General features: G+C 37.1%; 1 protein-coding gene across 1 annotated transcript in view; it reads left to right on the forward strand.

The window, feature by feature from the left end:
- Window positions 1–15,838, forward strand: part of Gtf2f2 (general transcription factor IIF subunit 2) — a 148,628-nt gene that overhangs the window by 14,370 nt on the left and 118,420 nt on the right. The window contains exons 3-4 of the mRNA XM_004844217.3: window positions 13,842–13,860; window positions 14,860–15,004. Coding sequence (XP_004844274.1) covers window positions 13,842–13,860; window positions 14,860–15,004 — 164 coding nt within the window. The remainder of the gene's footprint in view (window positions 1–13,841; window positions 13,861–14,859; window positions 15,005–15,838) is intronic.

The raw sequence follows: 15,838 nt of genomic DNA on the forward strand, positions 1-15,838 counted from the left end.
GCACTCTCTTGTCTTCTTCCCTCATTGACTGCTCTTAGTCTCTATTAGTAGCCCCTTCTCATCTCAGTCTCTAATTATATGACCCCGGGGCTCGATCCTTAGTTTTTTCTCTTTTTATCTTCTTTCTCTCTGTTCACTTACTTTCTAGTGGTCTCAACTGACCTTAGCTTTAAATACCAAATTGTATTTAAACATGGCTCATGTGTCACCTCTCTCTTGACACCAGATAATTCTGGTCATCTCTTTGATGTTCCTACCTGGATGGCTCAGATGCATCTCTGACTTAAACAGTTGTTCTTTTTGTCCCTTCTCTCTGGAACATTCTTCCTTTCTGTATAGCTCTGTGGCTTGCTCCTGCACTTTTTTGGACCTCTGTTCAAATGTCAGCTCACCCTGTGTATGACTACCCTATATGAGTTGGCACCCAGTATTCTGTCCTGTCTTATCATCTGTTTTGTAGTTGACCTTTTCTTATGTCCCTTTGACATACTGTATGTTTGTTTGTTTGTTTGTTTCTTTTTTTTAAGTGTGCGGTTCTTGATTCTTTTGATTCTTATAATCACACTACCTGGGATCCTCTCGAGTTTGGTTTCTTTGCTTTTGTCTTTCTGCAGAGGCTGCAGCCGCCCTTAGTTTCCATTAACTTTTCGTTTGTTTGTTTGTTTGTTTGTTTTGTTTTTTGGTACTGGGGGTCAAACTCGGGACATTGGGAACTCGGGACCTTGGCAGCACCACTGAGCTAAATCCCGGGCCCTGACATACTGTATATTTGTTTGTGTGTTGTACATGTCTCTTACTGGAATATAAGTGCTATAAGATTGAGATTTTTCTCGCGATGATTACTATGTCTCCAGTGTTTAGAATAGTGTCTGACCTACATACAGTAAATTTTTGTTGAATACGTATATGAAAACCTCTATGATAAGTTAGTAACAGTAGCTATTTTAGTCTTTTGTTTCCTTATAGTTTCAAAAGTAAGAAACTAAATGACATTGTGAACTGTCTTGGGGATCAACTCCAGGGCCTCATATATGCTGGGCAAGGTACTCAGCCACTGAGTTACATCTCTAGCCCGAGAGTATGAACATTTTAGTGCTTAACTTTCTCTTGCTTGTTTTCCCAAAGTATGAAACGTATGCCTCTTTTTGCCTAAAATACTCAGTGTCTGTATGCAAATCTTATACCTTTTAAGGGAAGGGATCAATTTAAAGTCTCCTCATTAAAACCAGACAGTTGCAGAGTTTGAATTTGTTGGGCACCTTCTGGGTTTTGTTCTTTGGAAGAATAGTGCCTTATTCTTGGATGATTTAAAGTAAGAAACTGTGATACCTTTGTGGCGTGTGTGTGTGTGTGTGAGACTTGTTTTTATTGACTGGGGTTTAAGGGATAGGATGGGAAATGTTTCCTTGAGGCACACCCCACCCTTTCCCCTTCATGTGTTTTTGTTCAAAGTTTTTAGTTTTTTGTCTGCCTCACCTTTGTTTTGGGTATATCTTTTAGAGTCTCATTTTAACGAGATACTGATTGGAATGCTTAAAGTTCTAAAGTTAGGTAGGAACAAGTAATATATCTCTTTTTCTGAAAGTATGACCACGTTTATTTATTTTTATTTTTGTGGTGCTGGGTATTAGACCCAGGTCCTTGCCCATGCTAAGGACATGCTTGCTTTGTCACTGAGCTGTACTCCCAACCTTTGATTATACATTCATTAGCAGAGTCAGGCTGAATTCTGGCCTTTGAGTGATAAGAAAACTCCAGCAGTTTCTAGTTACCGCTCAGTCACTTATTATCAGTGAGACTTGTAGGTCACTGAATTTTTCTGTTTAGATTTCTTGTTCCTAAAGTTGCCTGTTTTGTGGGGCTTTTATATGACTCCAATGAGGTGCACACTTCGGCAGCACATATACTATATGAATACAGTGAGATAGTAAGGAAATAATCATTTATATAATTTAACTTTGTAAGATGAATGTATTCCTGGAAATGGTAGATAAATCACATTGTTTTTGGTACTGGGGATCGAACTCGGGACCTTGCACTTTCAAGGCAGGAGGTGGAACCAACTGAGCTAAATCCCCGGCCCTGATAAATCACATTTTCTTCAGTTATCATACTTTTATTTTATCTCGTGCTGAGGCTCAAACCTTTGCCTTCATACATGCTAGGCAAGTCTTCTACCACCGAGCTACAATCCCCAGCCTTAGTCAGACTTTTACTGGAAGCTAGGTTTGATGCCACATGCCTATAATCCCAGCACTCAGAAGGCTGAGGCAGGAGGATTGCGAATTTGAGGCCACTCTGGGAGACACTGAGTTCAAGGCCAGCATGAAGTACATAGTGAGGCCCTGTCTCAAAGAATAGAAACTTTTTAAAACTTTTTTGAAAGAGGAAAAGAATGCATGTTTTTGATTATAAATCTGTTGTGGTTCTCCCCTCTAAAGTGGAATTCTTTGTAATGCAGATACATGCTTACTTTTCTATTAAGGACATCAGAATTTTTTATATTATGCTTTCTTGAAATGGTAAGTACCACTAAAATAAACCTTTGTATGTGTATGTCACTGAAGGACAGGCTAAAGGAAAATAGTCTGCGGCACCCCGTGGTATTGTGGGATGATTTCATTAGAGCTTCAGATGAGGCTTTTTCGTCTAAATAGCTGTGCATACCTGTTTGACTTTGGGCCTTACCATTCTTAGCCTTAGTGTTTTTGTCTGTGAAATGTTGGACGGTAATGCCTTTCCTACCCACAGGAGAGTGTTTGTAAGACAAATTAAATAGCTTAGGGTTTGTTAAAGTGCTTTGTAAACTCATTTTTATTTTTTCTACCGTGAATGTTATATTTCTTTAAACTTCTGTATAAAGAAAATACCTGATTGAGTAATCTAAAAATCATTCTTTTAGTGTGGGCAAAGGGAAACTCAGGAAATATAAGAAAAAAGAACCAAGTTCAGGGAAAGCTATGCAAGCCCCAAATATTACTTTCATCTCTAAAGTAAGATTTTTAAGATGACATACTAAATAAGCAATAATAAGATACTGCTATTTTCTTTATCAACCCTTGCTTGGTAGAAAACTTTAGGCTCTTTTCTACCTTAAAGTTGATGAACTACTAAAACACATAGGTACCTCCCAGTTTGCCCAGAAGAATCCCAATTAATATTTCCCAGTTCAGCTATTAATAGTCTTCCCTTCCTTCACTGTCCAGAATGTCCCCCTTCTTATTTTATTTATTTATTTTTTTTTTTTCAAGACAAAGTCTCCCAATATTGGCCTTGAGCTCACTGTGTTGCCCATGCTGGCCTTGGGCACAAGGCAATACACCTGCCTCAGCCTCCTGAGTGAAGTATTTCCTGGTTTTACAATAAACTGTATGGTTACCCTAAATTTTAGCAAGTGTGTGTGTGTGTGTGTGTGTGTGTGTGTGTGTGTGTGTGTGTGATTCTTCCATGTGTTACCGGGCTGCTTTTATGAGCTGGCCTTGTTGATTCTTGTAGGGGTCCAACCAGAGTCCCATAGAAATACTGTGTTTTGTTGCAGAAGTAATACATTCTTATTTTTATTTTATCTTTTACGATAACTTCTGTACAAAATAAAAAGTCATCTGTTTTCCCCATTCACACTCTTGAAAGGTAATGACAGTTTGGCATGTAACCCTCTAGATTACATACAGATTATTTTGGATACTTAACATATGAACAAAATTTTAGAACATCTCTATTTATTCTACTGATCATAGTTAGGAATTTCTCAAGCCTCTGTAAGGCTCTGTTTTGCTGACTTCAGCACATAGTTCTGAACTTCAATTTTGTTCTCTTTGTGATTCACTTTTAATGGAGTTTATTGTGCTTTTCCTTTACGTTTTCCATAGGGTGGACGGCCAATACCTCTATTCCTTCTTTTTCCTATTCTAGTCTCTGAATTCTTTTGAAGTGACTTGAAATCCCTGTGTTCAAATCACTTTAGTTAATCACAGTTGAAGAAAAAAAACCCATTTTTTTAAAAAAGAGTTTTGTAATGTAGTATGGAATTACATGCCTGTAATTCAAGCAGCTCAAGAGGCTAAGGCAGGAGACCTGCAAGCTTGAGGTCAGTTTGGGCAGTTTAATATGTCAAAATAAAAATCTAAAAGGGGTGGGGATGTAACTCAGTGGTAAAGTGCCAGTACTGCCAAAAAAAAAAAAAAAAAATCCTGTGACGGAAGAAGAGTTTCTGACAAAGGAAACAGATAAGGAGCAGATTGTGCATGTGTGTTTTATATGTAGGCCAAAGATGTAGCTACCTAACATGACATATAATCAGTCTTGTAGAAGATCTAGACCTTTGAAGGATGAGAACAAATTTATAGAAATAGTAGCCTAAGATTGCCATGGAAATGCTTGTAATTAATAGCTTGTTCCCCAGTAGGTTTTCTGGCTGTGTTCTCCAGGCTCCCTTATTTGCATTCCTAATTTAGTTTTCATTGGGGTTGCTGAATTTCTACATTCACTATTACACAAGTGCAGGATGGATGAGGAATGCCTTAGCAGTACGTGACTAGATTATCAGGACTATAGTTGATTTAGAGCATAATATGAGTCATCAGATTTATGTGGCAGTAAATAACAAGCTCCATTAATAGATGTTTGTTTAGAATGAAGAGGAATGATGATCCCACTCTTTTCTTTGTCAGTTATCTCATAGTGCAACAGTATGTTCGGTTCTTAGTGCTGCTCTTGGATAGACTGAGGATAGGATGATAAGTAAACTATTTTAGTCATTGTCTTATGAGTAGTGTGGAACACTGGAAGGTATTAGGGCCATTAAGAGAAGAAGCAGGGCAAACCAGGTAAACTGTCATCAAATATTTCTAAAACTAGAAGGTAGGCAATCAACTACTGATTCTGTACTGGAGATTGAACCTAGGGTCTCTACACTGAACTACATCTCCAGCCTTTTAAAATTTTTTATTATGAGACAATCTCACTCAATCACTAAGTTGCTTACGCTGGGCTTGAACTTGCGATCCTCTTGCCTCAGCTTCTCAGAGTGCTGTGATTCCGCACATGTGTGTGCTACCATGCCTGACTATTGATCTTGAGAGGAAAATTAACTAGTTTATGGGCTCTTTTGGCTTAAAAAGAAAAAAAGTATTTTGGAGTAAAAAATGAAAACACTAAGGTTTTAGAAAGACTTTGTGGCATATTAGTTAAAGAGTCTGAACTTGGGAATTAGGCCTGATGTTTAGTTCTGATTTTTTTCACTAACTAGCACTGTGTTTTTGGGTAAGTTGCTCACATTTGTTTTTTCATCTGTTAAAGGAGATAATAACACTTTACTGATGCAATATATGTATGTGAAATAGTCATTAAGTATTCATACCACACATCCTCCATAGCCCACTGCCTCGTGTCTAATGTGTGTGGGTATGAACCTTCCTCCCTACCACATCTCTCTCAAAGCTAAGCAGCAGCATGCTGAGCAGCATGGGCCAGAAGCATGAAAGCTCTCCATGGAAGAAGCTCTCCATGATGTGGTGGTTCATTCCAGTAGAAAAGGCTAGGATGGAAAGACTGGGAGAGGCAGAGGCAGGGAAAGAAGCATCCAGCTGGTAATGCAGCTCTTCCCAAGTGTGGCTCTGACTTAAGACCTAAAAAAAAAAAAGAGTCCAGTTGTGAATAAGATGAAAATAAAACCCTGTTCTGTTGGTAACATTTGGGCTATTTGTATAAAGCAGTTTGTGTGATGTTCTTAAACTGTTGTACTTAGACTGTTTTTATGGACACCTTACATGTACCACATGTTAGTTTATAGTTTTGCTTTAGCTTGTTTAATTTTAAAGCCAGCTTTCTTTCTTTTTTTTTTTGATGCGAGGGATCGAACTCGGGACCTTGCTCTTGTGAGGCAGGCGCCGAAATCATTTAAATCCCTGGCCCCACCAGCTTTTTTTCTTTATCACCACCTTGCCTGGGTATACTTCAGTTTTCTCAGTGTTTGATTCATGTTATATTTAACTAACAATCATAATCATGAGTCATGCAGCCTATACTAAAATGACTTTTCCCAGGCGCACTTAATTTGTAGCTTTATTTTTAAAAATATTTTATATTCTAAGTCATATGGGGGCCCACCAATAATAAAAAGTCTGCAAACAAAAATTCACTGAAATGTAATTTTTTTAAATTAAAAATGACTGTTTAAATGACTGTTGATAGTCATTTAAATTGGTGCAAACTTTTTGAAAGGCAGTTTGGCAACATCATTGTGTGTATATACAAATAACATACAACACACAACATTGCTGCTCAAAACAAAATAGAATTACAATCCCATTGTTTTCACTGACAGCTCACAGCCCAAGATTATGCTCAATTTCTGGTGCTGCTATTAATAGAGAAAGGTGAACTTGTGCATAGAGTGAGACTGGGATGATAACAGAGCTAAAAAATTAATAATAAAATATTCATGCCTTTGATCCAGCAGTCCTATCAATTTCAAAGAATTTATCCCATGGAAACAACATTAGTAATGCAAAGATTGATAAACAATGTTAATTATATATTGTTTGTTATAGAAAAAAATTAATAACATCCTCATACCTCTAAGTAAAGAATGGGGCATGCTTTAAAATTATTTAAGGTTTTTATTTTAAAACAATCTCAAGCAGATAAATTAGGATAGTGTAATGTTTTTCCACAACCACTTGAGAGTAAGTTGCTGACGTACCCTGTCACCCTTGAATACTCTAATATGTATTTCCTATAAAGACATTTCCTGCCTAATCACAATATGTCTGTGCGTAAGTAGTGCAGCTATTTAAGGTTTACCAGATGTCTCAATATTGTTTTATAACAGAAGGATCCTAGAATCTTAGGTTGCATTCTGTTGTCATGTCTTTTTATTTTCCTCCATTCAATCTAGAACATTCTGAAGTCTTTCCTTGACTTTTATTTTGTATAAATGTCAATACTGTTGACATTTACAAGGCAATTATTTTATAAAATTTGAGTTTGTCTGATGTTTCTTGATGATTAGATTTGAGTTACACATCCTTGGCAGTAGTATTATAAAGTTGAAGCTGTTCCTGTAGTATTCTGGCAAGATTTATGTGCTTCTACTGGTGGTATTGACTTTGGCTACTAGATTAAGGGGTGTCTTTTAAGCTTCTTTCCTGTAAATTTAGTATTTTATCTTTGTAATAATAACATATTCTGTGGGGTGAATTATATAAATAATCCATTCTTAATCAAAATTTGTAACTTATTCACTGAGTAGCAATTTATGGATTCAGCTTATGGGTTCTCATTTTATTCAGTGGGTACAATTCATTGCCATATCATTTATTCTGATGTTCAGATTTTTCAAAATTTAGTCAATGACAGCTCCTCCTAACTTGTTCTTTTTTAAAAAATTCATTAATTTTATTGGTAAATCTTAGGTATACAGTATGCTGACATTCATTATTGGGAATTTATACCTTTACATGATATATCTTGGTTCTTATTTTTTTCCCCATTCCCCTGCCTTCCCTTCAACCACTCCACCCCTCCCTATTTACAAAGACTTTGTTTCCATTTTTTCCTTTTTTCCTATTTATTCCTTTCCCTTCTTTCCTTTCCCCTACCCTTCACATTTCCCCTTCCCCTTTGGACCTTTTCTTCCTAATTCACATTATCTACTATATATTTTTATCCTTATTTACACTTTCAGTTTCCCATACCAGAGAAACTATTTGGTATTTACACATTGTCTGTCCTATTTATTTCACTTAAGAGTATGGCCTCAATGTGCATTCATTTGGCTATAAATGTCTCTAGTTTCTCTTTCTTTATAGCTGAGTAGTATTCCATTTTATTAAAAAATCACATTTTCTTTATCCAGTCTCCAGTTGATGGGCAATTGGGCTGTTTCCAAGCTTTAGCTATTACGAACTGTGCCGCTATAAACATGGGTGCACATATATCATTGTGGTATGATTGTTTTAATTCTTTGGGGAAGATACCCAGCAGGGGTATAGCTGGGTCACATGGGACCTCTAGTCCTAGTTCTTTGAGGTACCTCCATACTGATTTCCACAGTGGTTGCACCAGTCTGCACTCCCACCAACAATGGAGAAAGGTTCCTTTCTCCCCACAGCCCCGCCAGCATTTATTATTGGTTGATTTCTTGACAGCAGCCATTTTTTCTGGGGTGAGGTGGAATCTCAGCATTGTTTTCATCTGCATCTCTCGAATGACCAGTGATATTGAACGTTTTTTCATGTTTATTTGGTATTTCTACATTTTTGTCTGAGAAATGTCTGTTCATTTCAGATGCCCATTTTTGGATTTAGACCTCCTTTAAATTTAGGAGGTCTAATTTTTATAAATTCTTTGTGTACTCTGATTTTTTTTTTTTTTGTACTGGGGATCGAACTCGGGACCTTGCACTTGTGAGGCAGGTGCTGGAACCACTGAGCTAAATCCCCAGCCCCCTTTGTAAATTCTGGATAGTAGACCTTTGTCTGAGGAACAGCTGGTAAAAATTGTTTTCCACATTGAGGATTGTCTCTTTATGTTGTTGTTGGTTTCTCTTGCTTTGCAGAAGCTCTTTAATAAGAAGAGATCCCACTTGTTGATCTTTGTGCTAGTTCATGTTTAACTGAGGTTTTGTTCGTGAAATCTTTTCCTACACCAGTGTCTTCAAGAGTTCTGCCTAACCTCTCTTCCAGCTGGTTTTGGGATTCATCCCAGTGATGCAGAGATGTTTCAACATATGCAAATCAATAAATGTAATATACTATATTAATAGAGCCAAGGACAAAAATCATATGATCATCTCAATAGATGCAGAAAAAGCATTCAACAAAATCCAACACCCATTCTAATATAAACCCTGCAGATAATTGGAATAGACAGTCTTTATCTGAACCTGATAAAAGCCATCTAAGAAAAACCAACAGCCAATATCATACTAAATGGTCAAAACCTGAAATCCTTCACATTAAAATAAGGAACAAGACAAGGATGTCCACTGTCACCACTCCTGTTCAATATAGTTTTAGAAACATTAGCCACAGCAATTAGACAAGAGAAAGAAATAAAAGGAATAAAGACAGGAAATGAAAAAAAATTGTCATTATTTGCAGATGTCATGATACTCTGTATAGAAGACCGCAAGAACTCCACCAAAAGTCTTCTAGACTTAATAACCAAATTCAGTAGAGTAGCTGGATACAAGGTCAACACACAAAAATCAATAGCCTTCCTGTACAGGAACAACAGACTCACTGAGCAACTGGAGAAACAACTCCTTTCACAACAGCCTAGCTTGTTCTTATGCTTCATTTTTATTTTTGTTATAAAAAAAACCCCTCATAATTCTTGCCATTTTAACAGTTTATTTTTTTATGGTCCTGGGGCTTGAACCCAGGCCTCGTGCATGCTAGGCAAGTGCTGTACCTCTGAGGCACTTCCCAGGCCCCATTTTATTAACAATTTTTCTGCACAGTTCAGTGATATAAGTCTTGTGATCTTTTGATGTGTCCTCATTATTCTTTAAGTATCCCCCCCCTTTTTTTTGAGATAGGATCTTACTATGTAGTCCAGGCTGGACTTGAACTCAGTATGTAGCCCAAGCTGGCCATGAACTTGAGGCCATCCTTCTGCCCCAGCCTCCTGAGTCCTGGGATTATAGACATGTGCTACCACACCCAGCACCATTTCTTACTTTTTGATATTAGGAGATATTTTAGACTCCTCCTGTACATTTCTCTGTGAGCCTTGAGCCCTAGATCACCTATTTCTCCAAGGAGCCCTCCTTCCTTTAGAGGAGAATGTTACTTAGTAACTAAGATTTGAATAGCCCAGTGCAGGCTGCTCCCAGGCTTTCTCAGGAGTTAGGGAGTGTGTGTACATATGTATACACATGCACATATGTACACCTTTATGTCTGTATATCTTTATGTATTGAAAAATCACAAAGTCAAACCACTGTCTAGTTGCTATTCAATCCCAGAGTATATGTTCCAATTTTTTCCCTTTTCATATTTGTACCTTTTTTTGAAAGTGAAAAACCTAGTTCAGTTTGTCATTAATGTATTATTTGTTTAGGCCTCTGCTCTTAATTTGTTCACACTGTGTGTGAATGCTTTTGTCGCCCTGCTTGGGCTGCAACTACCCCCACTGGGCTCCCACTTCTGCTGCCCCTTCAGGGATGCCCTTCTCACTCAGTCAGGCTCCCCTTCCATCTCCTCCATTGGATGCCTGCTTATCCTGCTCTAGTGCAGAGCCTGCCTCAGGTTGTCTCCTGGTATGGATATCCTCATTTGCTAGACTCTGACATACTTCTTTCTGGGCCAGCCCTTTCTGGGGTGATAACCCTCCTTTTCTGACTTGGCTCTGACACCATGACTCAGGCTGTTCTCTCAACCCCAGGAACATCCTCTACACTCCACTTGAACTGTGACTATTCTACTCAACCCACTCTGCAGAGACCTTAGTTGGTCTCACTTTTTTTTTTTTGGTACCGGGGATCGAACTCGGGACCTTGCGCTTGTGAGACAGGCAATGGAACCACTGAGCTAAATCCCCAGCCCGCTTGGTCTCACTTTGTGATTTTGAGGTGAATTATTCATGAAACTGAGGTATGAACAAACAAAACAAAAGCAATAATAATCCTCAAGCATAGGGGAAAACTTGATATTATTTGGTTGATTTTCTTAACTGGGGACAAGTTGGTCCTTTATTAGGTATCAGTGATGATAAATCTCATGGGTCTATTGGTGTTAGATTCAAGAAATGTTTAAAAGGAAAGACATGATTAATAAAAAAAATTTTAAAAGCAGAAGGAATGAGACTGAAGTCTAAAGAAGTCGCTGTGGGGTGTTGAGGAATGGACTCAGAGTAATAAAGGAGAAAATGCACAACATTATGAGGAACTCAGTGAAGAATAGGCCAGATGTTTGCCTCATTAATTTCTGGAGATATTAAAAAAAATTTTCTGGAGATATTGCTGTGTGATACAATAGTTGATCTTTATCATTTTGACCATAGGTCATCACACAAAGGGTGTATTATAGTTGTAGAACAGATGGTCATATGTACTTCAAACATTCACACACTAAGGCAAGAGAATAACGTCATACTTTTACAATAAGTTTTAAGTCTTCAAGGATTAACTTTTTTTCCTAGAAAACTTACTCATCCTAGAGCTCATCAGTATTTTACAATTCCAGCTAAGATGCTGTTGTAATTAAACATGTCAAAATGAAGTTATCTTCCCCTCCTATGTTCCCTAATTGAGTCTGGGTGATTTTCTAGTTATGTACTTTTCTAGGTATCCAGACTGGAAATGTCACCGTCATCTTTAATTCATCTTTTTTCCTTTTCTGCCCACCTGAGTCATATCATCACACTTCAGATAACTTAGTGACCTGCTGTGCACCTCGTCTTTATATTCCGAAGCTACCTACTTGAAGCCTTCATTCCATTTTTGTTTTTGGTGCCGGAGATTGAACTCGGGATCCTGTGCTTGTGAGGCAGGCAGCGTAACTTCATTCCTTTTTATGTGGGTTTTTGTGTTCACTTCCATTCATTTCAGTAAATATTATGGGAGTCTTCGGTGACTTTACCTTTGCTTCATCCACAGCACCTCTGTTCTAAAGGAAGCTATATTAAATGCCTCCAGAAGCTAAACTCAGGAGCGCTGGGAGGGGATTATGGTGATCAGTGCCCGCCCTAAACACACATCAAGCTGAATCTGAGGCCAGTTGTTGCCACATCCTCCACTCTTTTAAATAAAGCTGGAAATTCATGTTTTTATTTGACATTTTAAAATGTTCTCACCTCTTTTGTAGAAATTTTCCCAACAAAGAGAAGATTGGCACTGTATTTTATGCAGTGAAAGAGTAAGAAAGCCTACAGTAGGGCCAGGGATTTAGCTCAGTGGTTCCGCCACCTGCCTAGCAAGCGCAAGGTTCTGAGGTCAATCCCTGGTACCAAAAAAAAAAAGAAAAGAAAGCCTACAGTAGACAAGAGTCCAGAATCCAGACTACTTAGTATGGCCTAAAAGACCGCTTGACCTCAGGCTGCCATTCTGGTGTCAGAGGAATGTGCTAGATATGTTTTCATTTCAGATATTTACTTGGGGTAGTCCTTTACCCTGGAATCCTGTCGTGTTGGCCTCATCCCTCACTCAGTTCGTCTTTATTGGCTTTCTAGTCTGCATTTCCAATGACAGTATGTTGTGCCTCTGTCATAAAGTTTTATCACTTTGACAAGATGTAACTATCTTACTTAATTTGCATTTGTTATGTTTATAGATTTTCATGGGTTGGACCTATTTTCTTTTTATTATTAATAAATTTTATTTTATACTGTTCTCCCTCCAGCTCTCTTCCCTCCCTATGTACAAAAGCTTTGTTTCCAATTTTTCCTTCTATTTTCACTTTTTTCTTGTCCCTCTTTACTTTCTTCCTCCTGCCTCCCTTTCTTCCCCTTCCCATTTGAACACTTTCTTCCCATTTCCCAACATCCATTACACATATCAGTCCTATCCCCCACCAGAGAAACAATGCAGTATTTAAACATGTGTGTCCGATTTATTTCACTAGAGTATGTGGACCTATTTTCATGAGACTGGGGCCTCCTTGAGGACAAGGGCCTGCACCTCACACTGTACCAGGCATCTAACATAAACCTTGATAGGAGAATAGTAGTTCCATAGTAACTGAGCAGCTGAGTGAAGGCCAAGTTGACACTCAGCTGGGTGTTGTGGAGAAACAGTAGTTTTCATAGCTAGTCTTCATATCTCTGTCCACTTTGAATCCATTCTATGTATATTTTCTGGTGCAAATTTGCTGGATGGTTTTTGTACTTGTTATTTATTTGTTCAAACAGTATCTGTGGATTGCCATTGCCTAAAGAATAAAGTCCATGATTCGTACTGTGATCTTCCATAGCTTGGCGTTCAATCCCTCTTTTAGTTCATCTCTCACTATTCTTTATTTTGTTTTGTTTTTTGCTTTTTTTTGGTGCTGAGGATTGAACCCAGAGCCTTTCTTATGGCAAGCACATGTTCTATCACTGTATACCCCTAGCCTCAGTATTCCTTGTTTGCTCCTCGCTTCTAGCTAAATCTGATCACTCATTTGTGAATCTGAGTACCCTTCAAGCTCAGCTCAGAGTTGCCTCTTTGTTGAGCTATCCCTTAAGGCCTAAAATGGAGGAAATGGTGTTCTCCTGTCTGATCCTAGCAGTGTCTTGCTTAAGTGAATATTAAAACATGTCTTTTGCTGACTGGAGCAAGGATCTTACATTCAGTACTTTGCATAATAGTAGGTAAATACATGTTTTTGTAAAAATTAAGGCTGTTCATATAGGATGTACATTAATTTCATAATTGCAAAGCTAATTTCAAAACAAGTAATTCCAATGCCCAGGAAATAATGTGGTACCTATACCAAGATTTCACTAGTACCAGTGAAATTAAGGCTATTTAAAAACTTTTTCTGGCTAGTAGTCTGTGTTAAAAATATTTAGATAATGGCCGTGTGTTATTTTTATAGTGGAAAAAATGATTAAATTGAATAATTTTTTATCTTTTAAGCTTTCGTTAGTTAAATGAAACCTTTTCGAGTATACTAAATAGTATTGTTTAACTATTGTATTAACTCTGCATTCACTTGTTGCTGAAGGCTAAAAATGCCCAGAGATAAAGATTAGAATTATAATAAAATCATTATTTGGTCAAATATAATTAGGACAAATAGCCTCTGTAAATGTATATTTTATATAAAATGAAGTAGCATTATTTATTTTAGCTCTTAACTCATGCTTTAAAGCAATATGAAATTAAATAATTTTAAATATTTCCTTTCTTTTAGGAATCAAGGAAGGACTGAGGTAAGATTATATGAAAATTTTTTTTAAAATGCAAGATTGTTTTACTTTTCATTGCTCATAGTTAAGAGAAGGTATTGTTTACATTCTGGACAACTCCACATTAAATGAATGGCTGATGGTCAGGAACACTTAAAGGTATAAATGCCACCCTTGTTTAATAGATTCTTTTCTAGATTATTTTTTAACATTTTTCTTCTTTGACTGAATATCCCTTCTTTCAGTACTATAAAACTGCGTATGATTTCAGTAATATTTTAGCATTGCTTCATGTAATGCAAAGGCATTTATTTGATTTGAATTTTTTGAGGCCTTTAGATTTTGACCTAGTGAGCTTAGTTTTTAATGTACAGTACCTAGCACATAATAGAGTGCTATTTAATATATATGATGATCTTTCTACATGATTGGGAGATCAGTAATTTTATGTCTATAAATTTCTTTAATATAAAATGTGGTGTTCCTTTGTGGAGATCTGGTATATATAGTAAAAGCCATTTTTTTTTCTTGGTACTGGGGATCAAACTCAGGACCTTGTACTTGCGAGTCAGGCGCAGCGCCACTGAGCTAAATCCCTGACCCAATAAAACCATTTTGAAAGGGCGTCTATTGTCTTTTTATTCTAAGCCTTATTATTGAGTTACCCTTATAAATATTTAGTTGTATTTGTTAGAATATTCAAAAATAAAACCTTATCATGTACTCACGCAGTATCATTAAGAACAAAAAAAGAATGTATCCTGTGTATGCAAGTAAACTTTTCAGAGTAAATGTATCACTTTTTATCCCTTACAAGTACAATCTATTTCTCTATATTCTTAAAATAGTCACTCATTTGGCAAGGACGAGTATTAAGGAATTTTTATGAGGTTTAAAAAATGCTTAGTAAAATGACTAGTTAAAGATTGACATTTTAAAACATTATTTGATTTATAATCAGAATTGTACAGGTACTTTGAATATAAATGTCTATTGTAATAAGCTCTGGTTAATGTCTGTTAGGTGTCATTTACTTTGAATGAGGATCTTGCAAATATTCATGATATTGGCGGAAAGCCAGCTTCAGTCAGCGCTCCTAGGGAACATCCATTCGTCTTGCAAAGTGTTGGAGGACAGACCTTAACAGTATTTACTGAAAGCTCATCAGGTTAGTGAGAATGGAATTATTTAATAGGATTCCTGTACATGTTATATAGATTTGTTCTCTCAACATACATTCCTATTTGCTTAAATTCATTACCATCTCTTTTTATTCCATCTCTTTTTCTAGTATCATGCTACTTCTCTGGTTTATATTTTGTTGTGATTAATGAAATTTTGGCCATTGCCTGAGAAGGGTTTAATTTTCCTTTGGGGAGTGAACATATAGAACAAAGCAGATGGAAGAATGTGGTACATCAAACTGCCTTCTAAGATGTTGGAGAAACAACATTCTGAGTTTTGCCAGGATAAGGTCATCCTTGCTTGTTTTGTTAAATTGATATTCAGCAAGTAAAAATTGTACTGTAAAAATACTGCTGGTATTGGGGGATATTTTAGTCTGAATTTTATGCTTCTATCCTTTGATACCAAGAAGGCCTTTTTATTGCATGGTGATTAACTTTTAGCCAGGTGTGATGTTGCCTACTTGTCATCCCAGCTACTTGGGAGTCTGAGCCAGGAGGATCACAAGTTTGAGGCCAGCCTGGGCAACTTAGCAAGACCCTATTTCAAAATTTACAAAATAAATGAAAAGGGCTTGGAATGTAGCTCAGTGGTCCTTGAGATCCCCAGTGTCCCCTCCCACCACCATCACCAAATTAACTTTTAATTGATAAGGGTTTCCAAGAAGTTTTGTGTGTAGTTTTAAAATTGTATGTGTGATAGCAATGGGTGTTCTATCACCTAGGGACATAGTCCCTAGCAGTGAGATACTCTTAACAGTTCATTTAATCAGGAGCAACTAATTCACTTTGTAAATTAGAGGGGAAATTTTCTCAGG

The sequence above is a fragment of the Heterocephalus glaber genome, unplaced genomic scaffold, assembly GCF_053883595.1.
Source record: "Heterocephalus glaber isolate CG9 unplaced genomic scaffold, H.glaber_assembly_v1.0 deba00001666, whole genome shotgun sequence".
Classification (NCBI taxonomy): Eukaryota; Metazoa; Chordata; class Mammalia; order Rodentia; family Bathyergidae; genus Heterocephalus; species Heterocephalus glaber.